The 27,893-nt window shown below is 38.9% G+C and overlaps 1 protein-coding gene and 1 long non-coding RNA gene across 5 annotated transcripts in view; one reads left to right on the top strand and one right to left on the bottom strand.

Annotated features, from left to right (window-relative positions):
* slc6a15 (solute carrier family 6 member 15) overlaps nt 1-17,829 on the bottom strand; it is a 20,165-nt gene extending 2,336 nt beyond the window's left edge. The window contains exons 1-11 of one of the 2 annotated variants that reach the window (XM_088995901.1): nt 17,671-17,829; nt 15,148-15,603; nt 12,074-12,231; nt 11,837-11,963; nt 11,204-11,382; nt 7,115-7,225; nt 5,585-5,826; nt 3,901-4,093; nt 2,419-2,611; nt 2,149-2,308; nt 822-984 (exon numbers count right to left, since the gene is read on the bottom strand). In XM_088995901.1, coding sequence (XP_088852027.1) covers nt 822-984; nt 2,149-2,308; nt 2,419-2,611; nt 3,901-4,093; nt 5,585-5,826; nt 7,115-7,225; nt 11,204-11,382; nt 11,837-11,963; nt 12,074-12,231; nt 15,148-15,460 — 1,839 coding nt within the window. In that variant the 5' untranslated portion in view covers nt 15,461-15,603; nt 17,671-17,829. The remainder of the gene's footprint in view (nt 1-821; nt 985-2,148; nt 2,309-2,418; nt 2,612-3,900; nt 4,094-5,584; nt 5,827-7,114; nt 7,226-11,203; nt 11,383-11,836; nt 11,964-12,073; nt 12,232-15,147; nt 15,604-17,670) is intronic. The other variant, XM_088995902.1, reaches the window with a different exon arrangement.
* Nucleotides 11,854-27,893, top strand: LOC148897581 (uncharacterized). 3 transcript variants are annotated; one of them, XR_016114924.1, is made up of 9 exons: nt 11,854-11,976; nt 12,042-12,223; nt 14,204-14,359; nt 15,170-15,390; nt 21,261-21,331; nt 23,449-23,481; nt 26,742-26,826; nt 27,285-27,695; nt 27,775-27,893. It is a non-coding gene; the product is annotated as an uncharacterized LOC148897581 (long non-coding RNA). The 3 variants fall into 3 exon arrangements; XR_016114922.1 differs by having other exon boundaries at nt 27,285-27,893; XR_016114923.1 differs by lacking the exon at nt 26,742-26,826 and having other exon boundaries at nt 27,285-27,893.

Here is a 27,893-nt window from a genome sequence, read left to right as displayed (position 1 = left end):
CTTTTTTTTATCTGAAAACAGTGTTGATGACGAAATTAGAAGGAAAACTACATAACTTGATGGTGAATTGTTGTGTGTCGCAGACAATTGCGGTACCACGCATAAAGACGTTGTAACTTGACACAACGTCCCAGATTACAAATCAGCCCATTTCCAATGGAGCTTGTGCGCCATCTTGTGCATTTTCTGGGCGCTACATTGGAGTCAAGACGGCTCAAATTGATACGGAAGGACTTCTGTAATCGATAGCAAACATTTATGCTTTCCTCTTCAGAACTACAGTAAAGTCTCGTTATATCGATATCGGATATATCGATAGTCCCAGTTATATCGATACTATTTCTATGCACGCACTGAGAAAATTACATGCAAACAGGGTCGGATATATCGATAGTCCCGGTTATATCGATATTTTTTCGGACTCCCTTGAATATCGATATAACGAGACTTTACTGTATTTGAATCATATTCATAACTGGATGAGTAACAAGAAAACATCTTCTCCGAATCTGAACTCTGAAGCCATTGTTTTGATTCTGGAGCAAGGCAGTTTGTGAAGGAGTATCCTGGTGTGACATCACGAACAAGGGGGCGGGACTTTCTGAATCTGCCCAGTTCCGTGCCCTTTTTGTGGCAGTTTTGGGACACTAAGACATTTTTATTGGTGTTTTGCATTTGACTAAAAATATCAGCCTGCGTGTTTTGGGTATTTTAGATGCGATAAAACGTTTTTCTGATGTCAGTTAGGAAACAAAAAAAAAAATGGTGTCGGTTGTCCTTTAAATGTCATTGCTTGGTAGTCGCAATGCTAGGTTCATGACCTGCTCCTGGTTCCAGGCACTGTAACTGGGCGGCGTCATGATGAGCTGGATGAAGCTGGAGCCGAGCAGCACCAGCAGCAGCATGGGCGTGATGAACTTCCACATGTAGTAGTAGAAGCGGTACGGCTTGAAGCCCAGCATGTCCTCCAGGTCTGCAAAAAACCTGACGGGACCCCAACATAGGTGAGTTTGTGCTCCATGAAAATAAATGCATTCATGAATGAATGAATAAACAAACATTAGCATAAATAAATGAATAAATTTCAAATAAATAAATAAATTCATACACAATTATGTCATAAACTCATTCACTGCCAGATTATGTGCAAAAACCTGTCCACTGCAGTGCCAGGGTTTTTTTTCCATTGTCACTTGAATATCAGGACCCACAGAATATTGAGTGTTAGGACTACATACACATTCAATGCAGCGTTACAAACCTTAGACTCTCATCTTTTGTCAGAAATAGAGTAAATTCCTAAATTATATGGGTCTGGAGTTATAGGAGTTTAAAATGAGGGCGGCTGTCCAAAATACAATGCAATATTGATTTGTATAGCGCTTTAACAACAGCTGAAGCTGGAACAAAGCGCTAACATGCAAAAAAGGGGAAATGCTGCCCCTCATGGAAGGAAAAAACATTGCCACAGGTCTGACCAGCGCTTTATCGGCGCCCCGAGTAAGAAAAAACAAACTCGAACCCACATGGGAAATGCGCTCCGCGTCACATTTTTCAGTTCCTGAAGAAATTGGGGAATGGCAGCGAATGAGTTAATTGACGAATTTATTAGTTAAAAATCCAAGTTGTTGTCACAGTACAAATCTTTGGAAATAGAATTTCCGTTTTCACTGTCAACTAACATGACAGATAAAAATTAAAAGCGCTCATCCTAGAATATATTTGATCAAATAAGTGGTTGATAAAAAATGATGCAGCCTTTTCAGATTGAATGGGATCAAAATACGACACAACCATCTGTCATTAAAAAAATGACATTCACCGCCATTTACAAATCTATTCAGGATTTGAAAATATTACACACAATGGCATTCCAGATTTAGTTCGGGTTTGTTTTTTTCCTGCTTCGGTGCCGATACAGCGTTGGCCATGGCCTCTGGCTGTTTTTTTCCTCTCCACAAGGGGGCAGCATTTTCAGGTCAGCTCTTTGTTCCAGCTTCAGCTGTTATTAAAGCGATATATAAACCAATATGTATGTATTGCTTTGCATTTTGGACATCCACCCCCATTTCAAGCTCATATAACTCCAGACCCATCTTATTTAGGAATTAACTTTTTTTTTTTTTTAATAATCCGTAAAGCCCGTACTTGTCGATGCCGTAGAACCAGGCGATGGCCAAGTTCTCCAAAATGACCACGATGAGCAGCGGCAGGGTAGCCGAGTAGTCATCGAACATGGTCACAAAGTAGTTGCCCGAACGCTGTACAAACACCAGGCCGAGGGAGAAGGCCAACACGCAGCAACCCACTGAACCACAGAAAAGAGAAGGTCACACCATAAGGAGCACGTCTCACGCTACGATCGTATAGAAGCGCTTGTGGGAAGTTGCAAATCGAGTCCTTTGCGTTTTCACTGACCGGTCAGGAGCTCCTTGCGCACTTTGAAGGTGTCGATGAGAGGCGTGAGGATGCCCTCGATGGTGCCGAACATGCTGCCCAGGCCCAAGTTGATCAGCATGAGGAAGAACATGACGGACCAAAAGGGAGAGGCCGGAAAATGCGTCATGGCCTCGGTGAAGGCAATGAAGGCCAGGCCCGTGCCCTGCACCGCCTGGTGGAGGAAGGGCAGATTGCAGGTGGGTAACCCCCAGTGGGTTGGAGCCTTTTCCAGCTGATTTCAAGCAACCCTGAACTGATTGTCAGCCAATCACAGGGCTCACAGAGACCAACAACCATCCACACTCACACCAAGGGACAACTCAGTGTTCCAATAGCCTGTTTTGAATGTTGTTGGTTTTTTTTTTGAATGTGGAAGGAAACTGGAGTACCCGGAGAAAACCCACACGAGAAGATGCAAACACTAGAGAGAGGCCAGATCTGAAATTGAAGCCTTTGCATCTCAGCGGTCAGGCCAACATGCTAACCAGACGGCCACATATATTTGAAAAAAAAAAAAAAAAAGAGAGAGATACCGTATTTTCTGAAATATAACGCGCACCTTCAAAGACTTTTCCATACATAAGGTGCACCGCATTATAAGGGGCACCTTCAATGAATGACATTTTAAAACGTTTTTCATACATAAGGCACACCGGATTCTGAGAATCATGGTCAGCTTTTGAAACAAAATCTTTCTTTTAGGTGCGCCTTATAGTGCAGAAAATACAGTATATATCCTGTGTCTTATTTTTATACTTCTTTTAACCACTTTTTTCAGCTCATTTTTTAAAATTACGACTTTATTGGAGGAATAGAAAAATATTTTTCCTATGGAAAAATACATTTTTTTTGTTCAAAACACAAAACTTTATTGTTGTGGAATGATAGCATGTTTTATGTAAATGTTATTCCGATATAGAAAATATACTGGGACATTTGTAAGTTTTTTTTTCTCGATAACATTTTCTCCAAAAAAGGACATTTTGATGACAAAAATGTCTATTTTCATAAGATTAAAATATTTCTTGAGACAAATATGTTTTAAAAACAAAATGTAGAGTTTTTATCAAGAAAAAATGTGACTTTGAAATTTACCTAAAAAACTACTACCAATGTAATGTTTTATGCACACAAAAATCAATTCTCATAATTTTCCAACATTTTTATTCATCTATCCATCCACCCACATCTATCTAGCTCCCTAGCAAGCTTTCTAATTTAACTATCTAGCTACCTATCTATCATTCTAGTTAGCTAGATAGCTAGCTAACTGGCTAGCAAGCTAGCTATCTTTAACCCTTGTGTTGTCAGGTTACAGGCTGCATGAAAAGGGCTTATGTCCCCAAGTGGTATATTCTCTATATTTATCTGTTTATTAGTTTATTTATTTATTTTATTTATGTATTTATTTATAGAAACGGATTAGAGAGCTGTCGATACCGTTGCCGTGTACGGCCATACCTTGTTGAGCTCGTCCTCAATGTTGCAGGATTCCAGTCCCAGTTTGTCAAAGTTGCCCTCTTTGACGCCTTTGATGATGTCGATCATCTGATGGTAGTCATCCACGCTCACTTTGTGACTGAGGTTGATGTGGTCGGGGATCAGGTTGGCCTCGATGCCGTTCCCCAGCAGAGCCGCAATCTTTCTGCCGTTGCTACAAAAATTGAATACAGGAAATTTTAAGAAAAAAAAATAAAATATATATATATATATATATATATATAGACAAGTATGATCTGAGTTACGACCGGGTTCCGTTCCGACAAAACGGTCGTAAGTCAAACGGTCGTAAGTCGAAATTTCATTCAAAATAGCCGACGTGACGTTTACACAACAGGATAGTATACGATGTCAATCTTGTTTTTAAGCAACATTTTCTATTGAATAATATTACATACCAAACTGTTTACAGTTCATTTATAAATTTGATAACTTTTAGTGTCATTTGTATCGTTTTATATTTCGTATTATCGATTTTTATATTACTGTATAACTGTACCTGTAATGTACACAAAACTGTTTACAGTTCATTTATAAATGTTATACTCACTCTGCTCTCCCTGCTACCGGCCAGAAGAGGTCGCCCGACACACACGCTCGGACTCAGGCGGACGCCGAAGGAAAAAAAGCATTGGACAGTACTACAGGAGATGTTGCTATCTGCACTGTATAACTACTGTATTGAATGTAGTCACTCCGTAGATTGCTGTGCGAGTATGTCACATGCTGGCTGGCCAAAATTGTAGTGTGCGTTGCCGGCTGCTTGCGTGTTGCGGTGCCAGACATAAAATTAAAAAAAAAAAAAAGTCGCGGTCGTAAGTACCGGTGGTCATAACTTGCACTGGTCATAACTCGGATGTTACCTGTATATACGGATTTGGAAAAGATCTGTTTCAAAATGATGTTTCCTAAAAGCTTAAACAGACAATGTACTCAGCACTGCTATCAGACGTGTTTGTTCCACTTCCTTGCACTGTACCAAATGTCACATTTTTGCTGATTTAATAATAATAATAATAATTGGATTGGATTGGATTTGCCTTTATTAGTCTCGCGGTGGAGAAATTTACATTTCACAGCAGCAAAGTTAACAATAATACAATAGTTAATAATAATACATTTTATTTCTAAGCGCCTTTCAAAACTCTCAAGGACACTTTACATTCAAGTTCGCCAGCGTTCACTCATTAAACCCGGAAATAACACACACACACAAACACCCATTTTTACTATGTGGTCCTACCACATAGTAAAAATGGCAAAAAGTGTGTATCCCAAAAATTAATTTCCCATAGGAAACCATTAAAATGAGAATAATCCATTCCCAGGTCCCCATAAAAAATAATTTTCATCTGCATTAAACACTTGATGAGGAACGTAACCTTCTTCTTTCAACATCTTGAGGAATAATCCCCTGTAGGTGTTTTCTCTGTGGTAATTGTATCTAGTTCATCATCAATTGTGTTCTGTTTAGCTGGGTTGATAGCTTTTTGCATCAAGTGTACAAATGGCTTGTGCGGGTTGTTTGTGGGGCCTGATTGATGAGATATTTTAACCTTGCAGTCTACACTCTTTGAACTATCAAAGTTGAAACTTTCTCACTGTCGTCTGCCTGTCTCTTTAACACAAAGAGGCGAAGACTCACCCCGCCACGCATTGGTCGTTCATGATGTTGGCCTTGAAGCCTAGGACGGCGAACACCACCAGGGTGGCCAGCACTGACGTGAAGAAGTTGATGAAGGACACCAACACCGCATCAAAGTGGCAGTTGTTGTCGCGCTTATTGTAGCTGGAGAAGGCGATGACGCCGCCAAAACCCAGGCCGAGGGCGAAGAACACCTGCGTGGCCGCCTCGCGCCACACTTTGGCCTCCAGCATGATCTCCAACTGGTATACACACACACACACACACACACACACACACACACAAACAGAAATGGCGAGCTCGCTCACATTAGCAAGTTATAAGACAAAGGGTATTTCCAATTGTACTAAAAAATGAGAATATAAATAAAGTCCTACTGCTATGAGAATCAAGAAAAATATTATCTGTCAAACTCTTATTTCATTAGATTAGACAACATTCAATTGAGCAACAGGCCGTGAGACATAAACATAAATATCGTCAAATATGTAATGGATTTCCAAAATTCTTGAACATTTTGATACCACATTATACAGTAAAATTATTTGTCTAAGGTGTTGACTTATTCTTGTAAGAAAAAAAAAGTGATATTTTATCGTTCTCTTAACTCATTCACTGCCAGACAATGTGCAAAAATGTGTCCACTCCAGTGCCAGGGTTTTTGTCATTTTCACTTAAATAATAATAATAATAATAAAAAAATAATAATAATAATCCATTTCATTTCGAAGCGCCTTTCAAAACTCTCAAGGACACTTTGCAGTCACAGGATATTGTTTCTGCGGGTGAGCAGCGGCAGCCACACGTGTCAGCGTTCACTCAACCCGGAAGTAACAGAAAGTCATTCGTTCATATTTTGTCATATGAAAAAGTCAAGCTAGCATATTTGCCTGAATTAAAAAAAGCCATAATTTTAAGATTACGGTTTTTTTTTTTAATTAAAGCAGCGGTGAGAAAAATGTGCATTTGAATTATTTATTTTTACTTGAAACAATGCGGTTGACTGATGTGATTGCAAAGCATTGTTAGGTTATATGTCCACAAGGGGCCGACAAAGCTCTCTGGCAACGTTGTAATCTACAGCAGAAGTGATTTACGTCTAAACGATTCTTGTTTCCATGGCAATGGAAGAGCACAGTCTTGCAAGATGACTTGTCTGTTCTTGCTGAGATGTCATCCTATCAAAGTGCTGTACACCGATTATTTATTTGTTTAGTCCAGACAGTTTATTTTCTCCTCTCCTTCCAGACTAATTTATTTGATGTATCGTCTCTTTTGGCTTTCTTGAAGAAACATCAATTTAAAAGGTGTTCTTTCTTTCTAAAAATCGATTATTTGATCATTTTCTCTGGGAAACCTCCAAGTTTGACTTTATTTTTCTTGTAGCCACATAGCCCAATAAATAAATAAACAACCAAATAAAAGTAATATATTTAATTTATAAGCGCCTTTCAAAACTCTCAAGGTCATTTTAAAGTCACAGGATAAACAAACAAACAAATAAATGAATCGAAAGTCATTAACTCTAACCTTTGGTGTGAACATGTGTCGAATCCCATCCATGGAGCCCTCCAAGAGTAGCGAGCGTACCAGGAAGCAGATTAGTACCACGTAAGGGAACAGTGAGCTGAAGTACATGACCTGGCGGTGCAAGAACAGCAAAGGTTATTAAAAAAAAAAACGAATTAAAAAACAACTATGTACAAATTACACATTTTTTTTGTAGCAGATGAATGTTATGCGAGCTATTTTTCATGTAATAATAAAAGCTCTCCCTGATCCTCCTGCCCATCTCTGAAAATCAAGCCAAGCTAAAAGAGCGCGTGTAACCACGGCAACCAGATCCCTTTCACGCCCACCCACGTTCACACGAGGATATTCCTTGCAAAAAAAAAAAAAAGTCTTTGTGCACAGCGGAGGAAGAAAAGCCCCATTAATATTCTTTTGTGCTCACCCTTGCAAGGTGCCTCGTGTGGCTTCTTACAAGGGACACTTTGGACTCATATCGACCCCAAAACCTGTCTTGACAAACCAGGTACAACATCCGTGTAAATTCTGGATACTTGAAAGATTATTCCCGTCCACCGTTTGTTGCCCGATAACCGTAGCCGGAGCGCTAAAATAGATGAGTGTGGCAATGGAAGATAGCGTTTGGACAATGGCATTGGCTACATTTCAAGCCGCTAAAGCCGAAACGGGTGGGACGGTCTGGCGCGGCAAATCAAGATGGTTGAGATTTCAGGACCTCCGCTGTTGACGGCATCCATCTTGTTTTGTCTCAACCTTTCCCTTTGGACGGGCGGGGGGGGCAAAAAAGCAAGACGTCCTTCACGAATAAACAGCAGATAATGACAACGCCAAGATGGCCGTCTTGGCGGAGACAACGGCGAACTGAACGTGAAATTATTTCTCTTACGTAAACTGTCGTTGACTTAGCTATCGATTCATTCTGAGGCGACCAGCCAAATGTCATCAAAACTATTAACTATCTGCCTAGCTAGCGATGTAGGTGGCTATTTATTAGCTATAATGCTATCTAGCTAGTTAGCTAACCGTCTATCTGGCTATCTATTAGCTATCTGTGCTAGCGAGCTAGCTAGCTAGCATTCTATCTTTTTGAGTTATTTCTGGGTTGAGTGAATGCTGGCGCATGTGGCTGCCGCTTCTCACCCGCAGAAAAATTGATCCTGTGACTGTAAAGTGACCTTGAGCGTTTTAAAAGAAATCAAATGCATTATTATAAAACCCAAATGTGACATCTGTATTCTAACTTCTATTGACAATACAATACAATACAATACATCCTACTTTAGCGCTTTCACAACAGTTGCAGCTGTCACAAAGCGCTTCACATAATAGTCAATATAAAGCAAAATAATAAACATAATAGTAGCATAAGACCATGGACAGTTGTATTTAGATTAAAATTGCGTCAATTGGTCCGTGATGTCACACCCAGATCAGGAATTGATGATGATGAATTTATGTCTTTACCATGAACTAGCAAACATCGTCGAGATACATTCAAAATCTAATTCTGAGAACCGATTCACCAACCGATTAACTCATTCACTGCCATTCTTGAATTTATTCGGGGATTGAAAATATGACGTAGAGCGCCATTCCCAAATTTGTTCGGTTTTTTTTTCATGCTTCGGTGCTGACAAAGCGCTGGCCAGACCTCTGGCCATGTTTTTTTCTTTTCCACAAGGGGATAGCATTTCCCATGTTGGTGCTTTGTGCCACATTCAGCTGTTAAAGCGCTATATACTCTAAATCAATATGTATGTATTGTATTGTATTTTGTACAACCACCCCCATTTCAAGCTCATATAACTCCATATAATTTAGGAATGAACTCTTTTATTCTGATAAAAGAAGTGAGTCTAAGGTTTCTCACACTGTATTGAATTGTTTATGTAGTCCTAAAACTCCTAGAATTCAAGTGACAATGACAAAAACCCTGGCACTGGAGTGCACACACTTTTGCACATCATCTGGCAGTGAATTAGTTAATTAAAAATATATATAATAAAAATGAATGAAACATGTTTTGATGGCTCCATTAAAGCTTTCAACGGTAATAGTGACACATCCTAAGGTACATCATTAGCGTCGTCAGATACGTGACGATGGGATCAAACCAAATCCAAACGTCAAAAGCATCAAAGCTTTCCTCATTCCCCATTCCCCCCCCTCCCATTTCACTCCGGCTAATACTTGTCACATGACAAACAATGGAATGATGAGAAAAAAAACAGAGGTACGCTAAAGTCTTAATCCTTCCGGATGCGAGTCTCGTTGCTGTCAGCTTTGATGCTGGAGTTGGTAGATAAGCTGGAGGATCGAATCCCTCCAGGAAAATCACATGAGTGACCAAAGATGACCCTTCTGAACATCGTTTTATGCTCCTATCATGGAATTTGACCTTTTTATTCTCTCTCTCACCGTCTGTTTTTTATTTTATTTTATTTTACCAGGTCATTCTCATTGTCTTGCCATTTTTTTTACAACAGTACATTCGCAAAACTATAACAGTATTTGCCGCATTACAAGGCACACCCTAAACCTAAAGGGTTCCATTTTTTTCCAAAGCTGATAATGCGCCTTATAATATCAATCAATATTGAGATTTCTTGGCTGTTGTATTTTAAATGTTCTGGCAAGTACTTTATTACAGCTGCAGCGGATGTGAAAGCGCAATCTAAATAAAGCTGTATTGTATTGTATTGTATTCCCTTTAGCACAACTCCATGCAGTGGAACCATAATGCAACTGCGGTCATGAGTGTAGCTACTATTCTATATGCCTTCCAAATAGTTTTAAAATAGGCACTTTTTATCCCACAATGGTTGCATTTTTACTCTTGTACAAAATTTCCCACATAAATGTAACAGAAGGAATGCTTATAAACGCATTCACTGTCATTCATGAATTTATTTGGGAATTGAAAAGCATGAGGTGGAGCGCAATTGCAGAATTTCTTTGGGTTTTGGTTTTTCATGCTTGGGTGTCAATAAAGCGCTGGCCATGGCCGATGGAAATGTTTTTTTTTCTTTTCCACAAGGGGGCATCATTTCTCTTTTTTTCCCATGTTAGGGCTTTGTTCCAACTTCACCTGTTGTTAACACGCTATATAAACCAATATATATGTGTTGCATTGCCACCCTCATTTCAAACTCATATAACTCCAGAACAATAGAATGAACTCTTTCGGAATTCATTTGAGTGACAATGACTAAAGCCCTGGCACTGTAGTGGGCACATTTTTGCACATGTCTGGCAGTGAATGAGTTAATGGCATCTTTAGTCAACAACTTTATCATCGTAACCTTTTCCTTGATGAAATTAGATTTCCTGGATACCAAATTGTTGATTAAAATATTGTGATTTGTATCTTCTGTTTCCCAATATTCGTACTTCAGGCAGCATTATTTTTTTGTGGGACTGTACTTTAACTTTAACCATATTGGATTGGATTGGATTTGCCTTTATTAGTCTCACAGTGGAGAAATTTACATTTCACAGCAGCAAAGTGATGAAAGGAATGAAAGTAGAAAAACAAAATACATGAGCTGCTGTTTTCACTACTATACAGTAAAAACTTAATTTTGTTCCATGTAAATTATAGTCATTGAATTAAATAGCATTTTTTCACTTTTATACTTTTTCTCTAATGAACGGTCCATTGCAACTTCTTAGCTAAATAACTTTTTTCCCCCAACATTCCAAATATTGTTTTTACACCCTTGCATCTTTTTTTACAATACAATACATATTGATTCACATAGCGCTTTAACAACAGCTGAAGCTGTAACAAAGCGCTTAACCTGGACAACTTTTTGTATAATATTGAGACTCTTTTGGCTATTGCAATTGCGAACCGAGCATAAATGAGCAATCCAATCGCATGTTTGTCGACAAGGCATCCACACAGTTGTCGGCTTTGTAAGCTTTCTACCCTCTGTAAGCTTTGAGAGGATTTCCCAAACACTTCAGCAAGAATTGCTCTTTTGTTTTATGAACGCCATTCCCAATATCCAACATGACATTTAACATTCCCGTTTGGGTCCAGACCTTTCCCCCACTTCCCTGGAAGAACAGAGACGGCAAGCATACCTTGCCCGAAGACTGGATGCCCTTGATCATGGCCAGGCAGACCATGGACCAGGCGGCCAGAAGGCACAGCGTCATCTTCCAGTTAAGTCCGCCGCTCTCTGAGATGTTGTCGGAGATGTCCAGGGCCTCGCGGTACCAGTAGTAGGTGGTGGCTGAACTCTTCTCACACTCGGGCACCACAACAGTCCCAAAAAAAATTGCTTTGTAATTTCATTACTTTTTTAATTCTTGAAAGATTTCCATGTTTTAACTCATTCACTGCCATTCCTGAATTCCTATATTTTTTTTGTTTGGGTACCAATAAAGCGTTGGTCAGACCTCTAGCAATGTTTTTCCCTCCCATGAGGGAATTTTGTACACCTTTCAAGCTCATATAACTCCAGATCCATATAACTTAGGAATTAGCTTTTTGTCTGATAGCAGAAGTGAGTCCAAGGTTTCTTACACTGCATTGAATGTGTATGTAGTCCTAAAACTCAATATTCTGTGGGTCCTGCAATTTGAGTGAAAATGACAAAAACCCTGGCACTGGAGTGGACACATTTTTGCACATTTGGCAGTGAATGAGTTCAATGCAGTATTACATATTTACTCACAAAACATGAAATGTAACATATCATTTATCTAGCTTACATGTGCTGTTCCTGTTCTTGGCCAACGGACACTGGTGCCACGGCAGCGGTTGCTGGAAGGATTGTGAGAAGTAGAAGAGGCTCCAGCTGATGATGACATTGTAGTAGAGAGCCACGAAGAAACACACCTACACAGAGCATGTATTATTATTTAATTTTCTTATGTGACCCCTTTCAACCTTCCAAACGGTTTGGATTTTAACCAGCATGCCACGGGGAGAGCAAGAGGAGAACTCACCACGCAGCTAGCGAAGCCGATACCCCCTAGTCGAGGGCTGATGTAGTTCCACACGCCAATGCTGCCTCGACGGATGCGTTGACCCACTGCCAGCTCCAGGAAGAAAAGCGGGATGCCAATCAAAACGAGCAGGATCAAGTAGGGCACCAGGTACGCTCCTGATGGGCAAAATAACTGATGGTGTTTAACTCATTCACTGCCAGGCGATGTGCAAAAATGTGTCCACTTAAAGGACAACCGACGTCTCCGGACAAGTTGTGTCCATAATTTGTAAAATGGCTTCAAATGACTTCTACTGAGCGTATTTTACAAAGATTCCAACGCACATAGCTATATTTTACATATTAAGACTCGCGCTGAATATTCAGAAAGTCTTGTTTTTGAGTTGGTGACGAGTCCGTACGTGACGTCACTGAAGGAACGCCCCTGACCGAAAAAAGGACACATTGTAGCAGTCCTTCCATCATGTCAATGTATTTTGCTGTATATGTTTGGTCTGAAAATCTCGTTTTGGGCTGATTAATTCCTCACATGAGGTTGGTCGCCATTTTCTGCCTCTTTTTTGGTGATCCATTTCCCCCCAATGTTGCCTCAAAATGGCACGTAATAAATTCTTTAATCCATTGCAAACATGTATGTTTTCCTCTCCAGAGCTATTTGAATCATATTCATAACTAGATGTGTAACAAGAAAACATATTCTCCGAATCTGAAGCCATTGTTTTGATTCTCCAGCAATGCAAGACGTCTTGGCGTGACGTCACGAATTGGGGGCGGGACTTTCTGAAAATGCCCAATTCGCAGCTCAACTTTTTGCAGATTTTGGACACTTTATGTCATTTTTATTGGTGTTTTGCATTTGAATAAAAAATTCATACAGCGTGTTTTGGGTATTTTAGATGCTATAAAACGTTTTTCTGATGTCAGTTAAGAAACAAAAAAGTGACGTTGGTTGTCCTTTAATGAGGTTCATCTCAATAAATTATAATAAGGTGGGGTAACTATTTATTTTAGAAGTTCATTTTTAAAAAAGCAAAACTCAAACAAATTATGAGTGAGATATTTAATCATTCCACAAAATTCGTCTGGAGAGATGGAAATGAATTGAACCACAAAAAAAGTAAAAAATAAATACAAATTCAAAAAAATAAACATCAAACAGGAAAACCATACAGGCATATTTCCCATGATGCAAGTGTGTATCGTCACGATGGCTTCTTCAAATAACAGTCATCAAGAAGAATTGCAATCAAAGTCGGTAACAGTCCAACTTTTGGCATACTTCCGCGTGCGCACAAAACCAAAAATCAGTTAAAGCAGTGTTGCGTCACGCCTTTCAAAATATCATGATGCAAGCGTACAATTTGGTCCTATTTCTAACCCCGTCTGTGCAATATCAAATTATGATTACATTGTTTGTATTTTCATTTTTTTTTTGGTACACGTCATTGCCCTGCGCAGCGATGCCATTTAATACTGCTAAAAGAACTCCCATTATGAACCCTTTCAGGGAGGGTGGCCACTAAAATTGATTATTCAAATTTACTTTTATTCTTTTTCGTCACTGCTGTGCATAAACCAGTCAAACGGATATGTTTCCATCGAATGCCATATTTTTTTCATTGTGCCTAAAGACTTAAAAGAAAACACAGAAAAAGGGGGTGGTGTGTAGTTGATCATTATTTGTCCCTAAAAGCGTTAAACTTAAGGAAAACGTCTGACCATTTTTTTATCTTGCTATAAAGGGGAAAGTCGACTTCCTTTTTATGTCTTCACACGGCAGCTGAATCACTCGTTGACAAAGCCTAAAGTTGAGTTACGGTAGCCACTGAATTCTTTTTTTCCACCCCAGGCCGGTGCACTCTTAAAGGGACAGTACCACACGGCTCACATGAAAGGAAGTTAGTATCTTTTAATAGTTGAAAGCTGTGTGTGTTCGTCTGTCTGTCTGTGTGTGTGTGTGTGTGTGTGTGTGTGTGTGTGTGTGTGTGTGTGTGTGTGTGTGTGTGTGTGTGTGTGTGTGTGTGTGTGTGTGTGTGTGTGTGTGTGTGTGTGTGTGTGTGTGTGTGTGTGTGTGTGTGTGTGTGTGTGTGTGTGTGTGTGTGTGCGCGCGCGCGTGTGTGTCTGGCAGATGTGTCGTTTTTAATCCAATTACAAGTGAACGCAACGGGGGCGACCAGAACTGTTTAAAACCAGCCTGGGCAACCTCATGGGAATGACCTGACTCACCGCATGATGAGTGTGCCGGGCGGCGAGGGGACGACGACACACATCTCAGTATTTCACGGTAAAACGGTTGCCTCATATGAGGAAATTGTTCCGAGAATAAAGTCATAGCGCTGTAAATGCTTGATGGCGTTTTGGTGTGAGTTGGGTTTGACAACTTTGAAAACTATGATGAATAAAGTACAGTGATACCTTGGCTTACGAACTTAATTTCTTCCCAAACAGAGTGTGTAAGGCGAAAAGTGTGTGTCCCAAAAATTAATTTCCCATAAGAAACCATTAAAATGAGAATAATCCGTTCCCAGGTCACATAAAACATAATTTTCTACTTTCAAATTTTCTAAGCCTTAAAACTACACAAAATATACCTTATTTTATGTATAATAAATGTGCAATGGTATTATACAGTAAAGTCTCGTTATATCGATATCGGATATATCGATAGTCCCGGTTATATCGATACTATTTCTATGCACGCACTGAGAAAATTACATGCAAACAGGGTCGGATATATCGATAGTCCCGGTTATATCGATATTTTTTCGGACTCCCTTGAATATCGATATAACGAGACTTTACTGTAATTAAAGAAATAAACTGTACTGTATACTAAAGTCGTTTTATTTACCTTTGTGATGGTAGTTGATGGCTTGATGGAATGGAGTGGTCGGTTTCATCAGCATTAAACGGATTATTCTCATTTTTATGGTTTCCTATGGGAAATTATTTTTTGGGAGACACACTTCGCCTTACACACTCTCTCTGGGAACCAATTAAGTTCGTAAGCCAAGGTATCACTGTATTATTATTACAACAAACTACGAGAGCACAAATGGTCATTTCACTCACCTCCACCGTTTTTCTGGCATAGATACGGGAACCTCCAGACATTGCCGAGGCCTACAGAGAAGCCCACCTGGGCCAGGATGTACTGCAATTTGCTGTTCCAAGCCGGACGTTCTTCCTCCTCCTCCTGCTGCTCGCCGTCGGAGCCACCTTCCTCCACATCGCGCTCCTTGCCGTCTGCGTCATGGCCGCCAATGATTAACGAGCTCTTCTTGAAGGAATCGTCGCATGGATCCTCATTGGAAAGTAGGTCCCGGGCCGATTCGGTGACATCATCGTCAAGCTCTCTCTTGACGGCTTTGCTGTTTTTGGGCATTTGATAACGCAAACGAGGGCCAGGGGTCGTGTGAGGTTTGATCAATTGTCCCGACTTCAACTTTTCTGTTTGTTTGAGTCTGTCTCGATTTCAGAAAAGGCACCTAAAGAAGCTTCGTTTTAGTTCGGCATTATCACCAGATCCTGTATAGCACAATGGGGAAATTCATTAGTAAATCACACAGTGAAAAAAAATATATCAACAAAGTTTTCTATTTCTATCTCAAAGTTTCCATGCGCACCAAATCCAATAGACATTTAAACAGCTTCTTCCCCCAAGCCATTAACTCTTTGAACTCTTTGAACTCTTTCAACAGTAGCCAAAATGGAACTGTATAGTGCCACTTAGCAGTTTTTTTTGACGACGATACTAGTGCAGCGTGTTCTACCTGAAACAAATTCCTTGTGTGTTCTACATACTTGGCAATAAAGATGATTCTGATTCTGATATTACATTATATTATTTTAACTCATTCACTGCCAACATGTGCAAAAATGTGTCCACTCCGCATTTGTCATTGTCACTCGAATTTCAGGACCCGTAGAATATTGATTTTTTTTGGACTGCATAAACATTCAATGCAGCGTTAGAAACCTTACTCTCTTCTTTCACAGGGAAAAAAATAGTTAATTCCTCAATTATATGGGTCCAGAGTTATATGAGCTTGAAATGAGGGTGTCTGTCTAAAATACCATGCAATACATATAAGTAGGGAAGTGTCTGTACATACATATTGGTTTATATCGCGCTTTAACAACAGCTGAAGCTGGAACACAGTGCTAACATGGAAAAAGGGGTAATGCTGCCCCCTTGTGGAAAGGAAAAAAAAAACATTGCCAGAGGCCATGGCCAGCGTTTTATTGACACCCAAACAAGAAAAAACAAAACCGGAAAAAAATTGGGAATGGCGCTCTAGATCATATTTTCAAATTTTGTGAATGGCAGTGAATGAGTTAATGTGGCCAAACATACTTGACCCATTTCTACCGAGCGTGTTCATATGAACAGATAAATTAATATTTAAAACATCGAAATAAAATCTGAACAGAGTATCACATAGGTTCAAACAGAATATATAAATAACAATAATATAACCAATAAAATAATATAATTATATATAATTAACAATAATGTAGCAAGAAATAATATTAATGCATTTGAAAATGAATTGATATGTGTACATATGAACACGCTTGGCGTAAATGGGTTTTAAACATCCGGCATTTTCGGTCCGGAATCAATCTATTTTCCTTTATTTATTTGTTTATCACAATTTTGTCAAGAGTGTGGATATATATTTAAAAAAAGCTCTCAATACAGTTAAAATAACTAGAGAGATAGATAGCTAGTTAGGCAGCTAGCTAATGAACAAGTTAACACAGAAATGGATGGATAGATATATAAATAAATAAATGAACACATGAATGATTACATAAATACATACATAAAATAAACACATTTGTGTGTTTGTACATACAGAGAGGGAATCCACCAATCGAGACAAATTCTGTCCGAAATCTAAATCTAAGTGATACTGCCCCCCCCCAACCCCTCCGACGACTAGCACCACACCTAACCCAGTCAAAATGCTTGTCTCTTTGAAATGACTACTAGCTTGATGAGTCCGTTCTAAAAAATAAATATATATATACATATATTTTTTGCTCGTCTCAGACCGTGCGAGTACAGCTAATAAATTATCTGATGGTGAGTTGGGGGGGGGGGGGGGGCACGTAAGGGTGTGGACGACGCCACGCGAAACACCGGGCCTTTTTTTGTTCAAATTCTTTTCTCCTTTGTAGAGCACAAGAATTTAGCACACAATAATTAGGCCGATTAATAGATTTACATAGTTTTAGATTAGCTGATCTTTCGTTGGAGGATGCTGAGAGCGGTGGCGTAGCCGGTGGCGGAGCCGGGGGGGGGGGGGGGGGGTTACCACGCATGGCGATTTCACCGGGGCCTAAATATGAGAAAATTCGACCACAAACGCAGCCTTTCAAATCATTCCCAAATACATAATGACTAAATAAAAAAGCCACACGATTTATCACAAGGCTCCAATGTTCCCATTTCCGAGCATGGTGGTCCGCATGTGATATTTCATCATCCCATCCGCGGCGCGCGCACGCTGGCACCCCAGTCCATGCTCGGTGAGTCTTACATGCACGCGCACGCACACCGAGGGATGCTCCGTGGCGGGAACTCACCTAATGAAGACGACGGGGGACGAAAAAAAAAGGCCGAGAACAAACGGCGTCGTCTCAAGGGATGAAATTATGCGAAGACATACACGGGGCGGACATTATCACTTGTTCGAAAGGCGTCCAACGTCTGCGTGCTGTGTTACGGTCGATGAGTCTGATGTACTGGTGCAGGCTTCTCTTTGCTTGCCAGCCTGCCTGGGATACAACGCGGAAATTAGGGGGGTGGTCGCTCTCATTTCCATCGTCATAAAATGAACACATCCCAGTTTCTAATCCCCAGTGTCAGTTTATATTACATAACAACTACATTCAGCTACAAATTAAGCTATTTAAGTATACTTTTATGAAGTGCTCGCCGTATTAGAAGCACTTGTTCCAGACGCATCCCCCTTTTTCTCTATACAATGGTACATTCCACTACTACCAGCTAGTCATTACCGAAAGGGGTTGGCGCTTAACGAGCAATGTGCCTATGTTTGTAAACCGCCCAGGAAATAAGCGTATACGTTTAATGTACTCTTTGAAGTTACCACACCAAAGAACATCGCTTTCCTTCTTTTAACTCTTTAACTTTTAACTACAGGGGAAGGGTTAATAATAATAATAATAATAATAATAATAATAATAATAATAATAATAATAATAATAATAATACATTTCATTTACAAGCGCCTTTCAAAACTCTCAAGGTCACTTTACAGTCACAGGATAAGTTTTTCTGTGGGTGAACAGCGGCAGCCACACGCGCCAGCGTTCACTCAACCCGGAAGTAACTCAAATAGAAAAGTAAGACAAATATATAGAAAGCTAGCTAGCAAGCCAATAGATAACTAATAGCTAGCCAGTCAGCCAGATAGCTATAGTACGGTATTACAGAAAAAACATAGAGAATAGAGCACAATATTTCTAACTAAAGTCTTCATAAACAAAACTCAAAAGAACAAAAAAAAACCTAAATAATAAATAATATGACAACACAAAGACACAGTCATTCATTCTTTAGCACTTGATGTACCCTCTTTGTGACATGAACAAGTTCTAGATGAAAGAGGAGAGGATCAAAGCGTCCTTCTCAGCCTGATACGTGATTTCCCTACACTAGCTAGCAATATAGCTAATAGATAGCTAGATAGATAGCTAATAGAAAGCTAGCTAGCTAGGTAGCTAATATGTTTCCCGACTTGACTTGACGATTGTGTGCACAATTAATATTAGATAATTTTGATGACCTAAGCAGTATTAGCGAGTAAAATGATGAAAGCTACATCATGAATTGTGATGATGTAAGAAGTTCAATTGTGATTAAAGTAATAAAATAGCTTGAGGAGCCCGCGATGAGAAGAAAGGAGCGTATGTGGAACTGTCGCCACTTGGAATTGAAGCGGATTTACGTGGGTCAGGAGATGAGAGACAGCCTCTTTTCTGTCAATGGATGCGATTCCTTCGCGTTTGCTTTCAACATTTAGCTTGTAGCAGACATCCACGTTTCACCATGACGTCCCTGATCCACTAGTGAAAAGGACGCTTTGATCCTCTCCTCTTTCATCTACAAATGCTTCATACAACAAAGAGGGTGCTTAAGGTTGCATGACTCTGTGTGTCTTTTATGTTGTGTCCCATTATTTTTTTTTTGTGGTGGTATTGACTTCAAGATGGCGCCATGTATTTTTTTCTTACTTCTTTCTTTCCTTTCCTCTTCCTTTCATAGATTTGCTGTTGCTAAATGTAAATGTCTCCACTTTGAGACTAATCAAGGCGAATCCAATCCAATAAAAAAATAGCTTGGAGTTAACCAACAGTATTTACTTCCCAAGTGTGTCATTTCATTTTCCCCGATAAATGACAGATTTTTCCATGGTTTATTACTGTGTTTCAAAATGTCCATCTTGTCATCTTTCCTTATCTATCCTCAAACACTTGATGCATTCATTATTTGCTGAGAATGAGCCATGGTCTTCATGCTGATCCTCCTTCAGGCAAAGTGATCTTTTTAGAATTTATACATGCTCAGTGTACTTTTGTCTCGTGATTAACATGGTGGCAAATAGAAATTCTTCCCTTGGATTTTTTTTTGTTGCAATTGCATCATAAGCTTGATATGGACACTACAGCACGGGTGGTCTTTAGATCTCAATAATATCTCATGCTGACCTTTACTGGGGCCACACTCGTTGAGTACCTCTCAAAAGTTCAAATAAGGTCTCAGATGTCTCAACTAAAAAAACCTGAATAACTTGTAACACCACAAATGGGCGTTTATTACAATCAAACATTAATTTTATTTTGTAATGAAAGTGTGGTATTAAATTTTCCTCTCTGTCTCTGTTTAATAACTCGCTGTGTTGTTTTCTTCTGCATGTCTTTGAACTTACCCCTCCTATTCATCCACTCACTCACTCACTCACTCACTCACTCACTCACTAACTCACTGATTGACTAACTGACTCACTAAAATACATTTGTATCTCACAGAAATGATGCTAACAAGCTGTGATCAAAACAACTCACACAAATTAACTAACCAACAAATTAACTATGTATCTTTTAAGCTAGCTAGCTAGCTAGCTTTGTATCTATTGAAGTGATTCGGGGTTGAGTGAACGCTGGCGTGTGTGGCTGCCGCTGCTCACCCACTGAAAAACTTCTCCTGTGTTGGTAAAGTGACCTGACCTTGAGAGTTTTTAAAGGCGCTTAAAAATGAAATGTATTATTATTATTATTATTATTATTATTATTAAAGAATTAACTAAGTAACAAACAAACTAACTAACTATCATTCACTAATCCTCATTAACACATTCACTGCCATTCACAAATGTATTCGGGAATTGAAAATAAGACGTCGAGCGCCATTTCTGAATTTGTTCGGGTTTTGTTTTTTCATGCGTAGGTGCCGATAAAGCGCTGGCCATGTACTCTGGCAATGTTTGTCCTTTCCACTAGGAGGTAGCATTTCCCTTTTTTCTATGTTAGCGCTTTGTTCCGGCTTCAGCTGTTGTTAAAGCGCTATATAAACCAATATGTATATACAGACACTTCCCTACTTACGAACATTCAAGTTACGAACAACGGTACATACGAACATTTTTGGAATAACATATATAGTATTCTCTCCAGTTGTACATGTACAAATCTTTATATAGCATATATTTTATTAAATGTTTGTTTCAGTACAAACCAATACAGGTTACTTATATAAATCAGCATTAAACATACGTATATGTTAAACATACTTCTATGTTATATAAGTATGTTTATATATAACATACATTCCATACAAAATATGGCACTGAAGCAACTTATGAACGAATTCATCTTACGAACGACTCGTTTGTAAGTTGGGGAGCGTCTGTATTGCATTGCATTTTGGACAGCCACCCTCATTTCAAGCTCATATAACTGCAGACCCATATAATTTAGGAATTAACTCTTTTGTCTGATGAAAGAAGAGAGTCTAATGTTTCTTACACTGCATTGAATGTTTATATAGTCCTAAAACTCAATATTCAGTGGGTCCTGGAATTCGAGTGACAATGACAAAAACCCTGGCACTGTAGTGGACGTGAACATGTCATTCAGATGTTGTTTTTCAGGTGGCTGCTGGTAGAGAGCGTCAAAAAAACTGCTGTTTTGATTCAGCCATGGCCACAAAACACAGACAAAGGTGAGTCAGAATCAGAATCAGAATCAGAATCAGAATACCTTTATTCGTCCCGCAATGGGGAAATTTGCAGTCCACAGCAGCAATTGAAGAGGGATGGGGTTGGGGTGGGAGTGAAAGGATAGAAACAAGATATTCTAAGCATAACAAAATAAAAATGTCAACTGTATACTGTGCAAATGTAGATGTGCAAAAACCGTTCTATAAACAAGACTGTACATAGTGCAGAATCAAGAGATGCATTTAGATATATTGCAACAACCCATATTTACAAGTGTCCAGTTTTTTTTTTTTTTTTTTTTTTTTCACATGTGATCATTGGGAATTGTGAAGCCTGACAGTCATAGGTGGCATCTCGCTGGGTCGCCCCGTTGAATAGTTGATGGCGTGCTTGTGACTTTGGTAACATGAAGCTCATGGAAAGTTGAAGCCATATTGTTTTACACCACGCCTCACAGACATACTACATCTTAGCCAATGCGAATCGCCTGCCATGGAAGAAATGAATCCATGAATGAATGAGTCAATCAGTCATTTGCGAAACTGTAAAAGATATTTGAAAAGCGATTTACATCTCATCAAATAGTCCTCATTAATCGTCCATAACAGGATGCCTGTTAGCACATACAGTAAAGTCTCCTTATATCGATATCGGTTATATCGATAGTACTGCTTATTACGATACTATTTCTATGAACTCAAGGAGAAAATTACATGCCCGCAGGATCGGATATATCGATAGTCCGGTTATATCGATATTTTTTCCGACTCCCGAGAATATCGATATAACGAGACTTTACTGTATTTGGCAACAACATGTATTTGTTTATGTGCTATCCCTTTTAAATGTCTCTGTGTCTTTTGTGTTGTGTCACATTATTTGTTATTTAATTTTGTTTTGTTTTTTTGTTTTGACTTCAATATGGCGCAGCAAGAGTGACTGCCTTTACAGCAGCTCCTGTATTTTGTTTTTCTACCTCTTCCTTGCCTTTCCTCTTCATTTCATCCCTTTGCTGATGTGAAATGTCTATTTCTCCATTGCGAGATGAATAATAACAATAATAATAATAATACATTTCATTTTAAGCACCTTTCAAAGCTCTCAAGGACACTTTACAGTCAGACATGCATAGGTACTATAATAAATAAAATACAATCACAAATAGAATACAATCAATAAAAGACAGTTATAAATAGAAACAAAAGAAAGAGCTACACAGAAAATGCGATTTTTTTAATAGGTTAAATAATGGTTAATACAATCCAAATAAAAGAATCATAAACTATCCCAAAAAGGCCTAATTGACCGAAAGCTCAACTGGCATGGTCACATTAACTCATTCACTGCCAGACATGTGCAAAAATGTGATCACTCCAGTGCCAGGGTTTTTGTCATTGTCACTCAAATTCCAGGACCCACGGAATATTGAGTTTTAGGACTACATAAATATTCAAGACGGCGTATTGAAGCCTTAGACGTTCTACTTTCATCAGAAAAAAAAGAGTTGATTCCTAAGTTATATGGCTCTGGAGTTATCTGAGCTTGAAATGGGGGCGGCTGTACAAAATACAATACAATACATTGATTGATACAGCACTTTAACAACAGCTGAAGCTGGAACAAAGCGCTAAGATGGAAAAAAAAAAAAAATTCTGCCCCTGGGAAGGGAAGAAACATTGCCAGAGGTCTGGCCAGTGCTTTATCGGCACTCCCAGCAAAAAAAAAAAAACAAAAAAAAAGTTTGGGAATAGCGCTCCACGTCATGGTTTTCAATTCCCGAATAAATTCAGCAATGGCAGTGAATGAGATAAAAAAAAGAAAAAGAAGAAACAGTGTATGCCGGATTTTTTTTTCACCGCAAACATTTGCACGACATCCCATCATATCACGTTGATCCCCAGGAGGCAGTGACGAGCGTCTATAAAGTGTTGAAAACATACGTGTTTACTCACCATGTTTTTCCCGATTAAACAAATACAATGAAAACATCCTGCCCTTGCTGTCCTAAGCTTTGATGAAATGGATTATTTAGAATATCATTGTGTCACAATAAACCTTGGAGTCATGGGACACTGAGGCGTTCACTTTGAGGAGAATTAATTCTTTTCATGTCTTGTAGGAAGCCTGCGAGCGTAGCGCTACTGCGATAAAGGTAAAGAAAACACAAATTCTATCAACAGGTTTTTTTATTCAGGGATAATTTACATTATTTTCCTAGATATTCCTAGATGACACTCTATTTAGCATACCGTGCAACGAGTTAGCGAACAACTTAGCATTGTTACTCCGCTATCTCTCCACTCTTCATTTCTGCCCCCATTTTATTTATTGGAGATGTTTAAGTCTTTATTTATGTTTTTTTTATGTGACATATAGGTAAGTCAGTATTTAGAGTATATTACATGTTGTCTTACTGTATGTGTAGTTAGTATTCCTGCTGTTAAACTAGCAGTTGTCATTAACCTGAATGCTAATTTACATTAGCTCGTCGATAATATTTCATGTTATATGTTAGCATTGAGCTACTGGACTTGCCTTCAAAATGATAGAGTTGGACCAACATTTTGGTGTTTTAATATCCAATATTTAAGTTAAGTCAGTATTTAGAGTATATTTCACATTGTCTTACTGTATTTGTAGTAAGTATTCCTGCTGTTATACTAGCAGTTGTCGTTAACCTTAATGCTAATTTATATTAGCTCGTCGATAACATTTCATGTTATATGTTAGCATTGAGCTACTGGACTTGCCTTCAAAATGATAGAGTTGGACCAACATTTTGGTGTTTTAATATCCAATATTTAAGTTAAGTCAGTATTTAGAGTATATTTCACATTGTCTTACTGTATTTGTAGTAAGTATTCCTGCTGTTATACTAGCAGTTGTCGTTAACCTTAATGCTAATTTATATTAGCTCGTCGATAACATTTCATGTTATATGTTAGTATTGAGCTACTGGACTTGCCTTCAAAAATGATAGAGTTGGACCAACATTTTGGTGTTTTAATATCCAATATTTAAGTTAAGTCAGTATTTAGAGTATATTTCACATTGTCTTACTGTATTTGTAGTAAGTATTCCTGCTGTTATACTAGCAGTTGTCGTTAACCTTAATGCTAATTTACATTAGCTCGTCTATAACATTTCATGTTATATGTTAGCATTGAGCTACTGGACTTGCCTTCAAAATGATAGAGTTGGACCAACATTTTGGTGTTTTAATATCCAATATTTAAGTTAAGTCAGTATTTAGAGTATATTTCACATTGTCTTACTGTATTTGTAGTAAGTATTCCTGCTGTTATACTAGCAGTTGTCGTTAACCTTAATGCTAATTTACATTAGCTCGTCTATAACATTTCATGTTATATGTTAGCATTGAGCTACTGGACTTGCCTTCAAAATGATAGAGTTGGACCAACATTTTGGTGTTTTAATATCCAATATTTAAGTTAAGTCAGTATTTAGAGTATATTTCACATTGTCTTACTGTATTTGTAGTAAGTATTCCTGCTGTTATACTAGCAGTTGTCGTTAACCTTATTGCTAATTTACATTAGCTTGTCGATAACATTTCATGTTATATGTTGGCATTAAGCTACCGAACTTTCCTTCAAGATGATAGAGTTGGAGGAACATTTTGGTGTTTAAATATACAATATTTAAGGTAAGTCAGTATGTAGAGTATATTTCATTTAGTCTTACTGTATGTGTAGTAACTATTCCTGCTGTTAAAGTAGCAGTTGTCAGTAACATTAATGCTAATTGCCATTAGCTTGTTTATAACATTACATGTCATATGTTAGCATTGTGTTACTGAATTTGCCTCCAAAATGATAGAGTTGGAGGAACATTTGGGTGTTTAAATATTCATTATTTAAGGTAAGTCAGTCTTACTGCATTTGTAGTAAGTATTCCTGCTGTTATACTAGCAGTTGTCGTTAACCTTAATGCTAATTTACATTAGCTCGTCTATAACATTTCATGTTATACTGTATGTTAGCATTGAGCTACTGAACTAGCCTTCACTATAGAGTTGGAGAAACATTTTGGCGTTTAAATATACAATATTTAATCCTTGTTTTTCATTTTGGGAGGTTTTCGGACTAACCTTTGAATGGAATGACAAACAGCTGTTAGCAAACAAGCTGACTGATACTGAGCATCAGGTACATTAATCAAACCATGATCATGCTTAGTTCAGCAACATCGCAATACTTCTATCGTTGGCACAAATGACCAAGGGAGAGTTTGACGTCAGAGCTGCGAGGTTAACAGCTACAGAAAATACTTGGGTAGTAAAACAACTATTCAAACACCACCATTGACGGGTGTAGTCTGCTGTGCAAATGCGTGGCTTGTTGTTGTCTGGCCGCTGTCTGTAAGGCCTGCACTCGGACAAAAGCCGCGTACACCTTTTCCAGCGAGAACTAATTGGAGCAGACAAGGCATGCTGAGGGAGGCGTTTTTTACTGATTCAACTTGCTCCACAGAACCAAGCAAACATAAGCTATGATCCACCACTGAAGTTGGTCTGCGACGCGAGAGGATATTTAAAATACACTTGTGTTCACAGTAAGTGGCGGCGTGGGTTTAAAAAGAAGTCTGTGACGCTCAAAATCCTTCACATTCATCTTCCTTGTAGTCCATCTAAAAAAAAAAGGTTTTTCTTGTTATACAAACACACTTCTAATGAAGTTAGGACAGTGTGTTAAATAGAAATGGAACCATAATACAGTGATACCTCAGTTTACGAACACCTTGGCTTACGAACTTTTGGGTTTACGAACGTTACATTTATGAACATTTTACCTAGGGCACAGGTGTCAAAGTCAAGGCCCGCGGGCCAAATCCGGCCCGCCACATCATTTTTTTCGGCCCGCGAAAGCAAATCAAACTTGTTAAATTCCATGATGATTGCTAAAATCTGAGGCAAAATTTCATATTTTTGGATGTCAACCACAATAAAAGTAATTATTCTTGACTTCAGATTTGAAAACGAGTTATTCATTAATTTGCTGTGTGCTCTATATGTAATATTTGACGGGATTTAAACATTCTAATGGGTTCCCCAATTTCATAAGGGCCCTCGAGAGGAAACCATAACTACAATGTGGCCCGCGGCAAAAAATGACTTTGACACCCCTGACCTAGGGTAACAAACTTTACCTTGGCATACAAACTTTTTTTTTCGTCCCAGAAAATAGACAAGATGGCGCCCAAGCTCCGTTGGAAATGGGCTGATTTGTCTGCTGGGAATTTGTGTCAACTAGTATCAAATAGTTGTCTTGGTGCAACACACAACGATTCACCATCGTGTTATTTATGTGTTTTCCTTCTAATTTTGCCACCAACACGACGTTTTCAGACAAAAGTAGCCAAAAATGAATTGTGTGTCGCTTTCTCGGTCAGGGGCGTTCCTTACGTGACGTCACGTCAGGAATCGTCACCAACTCGAAAACAAGACTTCCAGAATATTCAGCGCGAGTCTTAAAACGTAAAATATAGCTATATGCGGTGGAATCTTGGTAAAATACGCTCAGTAGAAGTCATTTGAAGTGATTTTACAAATTATGGACACAAAATGTCCGGAGGCGTCAGTTGTCCTTTAAATGCAGATGATTATTCAGACCACCGAGCACCAACAGGTGCAAGACTGATTGATGTCATGGCTTGAAACAAAAGATGATATTCCTGTTGTTTTAGTTTTTATGAACATACCGTTCCCTGCCATATGAAAGGCCAAGGAAGGAGACTTGGTTCCTTGCGGAGGGCCCCAAGGGGGGAGAATGTAGACGGGAAAAGCAGCGTAGGCCCGTTGGAATCTCCTCAAAGTCAAAGTCAGCATGACTGCAGCGCATTCACTGCGGGAGAGGGGAACAAGGACAAAAAGTTTGCATTGTTCACTGTACCATTTTTGTTTTGTTGTTGTTGTCTTGTGAAACTCACCTACAGAAGCTGAACCCCCCCCCCCTCCCCAATCCGGCCCACCACAATGACCGCACAAGCGCGCCATTCAGTGTTGTAGAAGGACAAAAGGCCTAGCAGATTGTCAAAAGGTTGGTTTCGAAGATGTTAGTTAATTGGTTGTCATAGTTTTATATACAGTAATATTTCTACATGATTTCAATACAGTGAGACCTCAACTTACAAACACCTTATCTTACAAACTTTTCGTCTTACAAACGTCAGATTTATGAAAATTAAACCTTATAATAAGCACTATTTTCATAATACACACCCACCACGGCTGGCGGAGTGATCTTCGGCGGAAGCACACGACCGAACAGCACCAGAGGTTAAGTTACCAACAGTCCTTATGGAAGGTGACTCTCCTTCCATAAGCCATCAGCGACCATCAAAAAGGTAAATAAAACTTTATTTTACAGCACAGTTTATTTCTTTAATTACAGTCCTCATGTAATGCGCCTCTCTTTCCAAACAGCAATTCCCTTTGACCTTCGACCTCCAACACCATTCCATCAAGCCATAAATGACCATCACAAATGTAAATAAAGTGACTTTATGATACAATGCAGTGTATTTCTTTCATTACAATACAAT

This window comes from Hippocampus bargibanti, linkage group LG05, assembly GCF_051943395.1.
Source record: "Hippocampus bargibanti isolate YZ-2025 linkage group LG05, ASM5194339v1, whole genome shotgun sequence".
Classification (NCBI taxonomy): domain Eukaryota; kingdom Metazoa; phylum Chordata; class Actinopteri; order Syngnathiformes; family Syngnathidae; genus Hippocampus; species Hippocampus bargibanti.
This window is presented reverse-complemented; position numbering and strand designations above follow the sequence as displayed.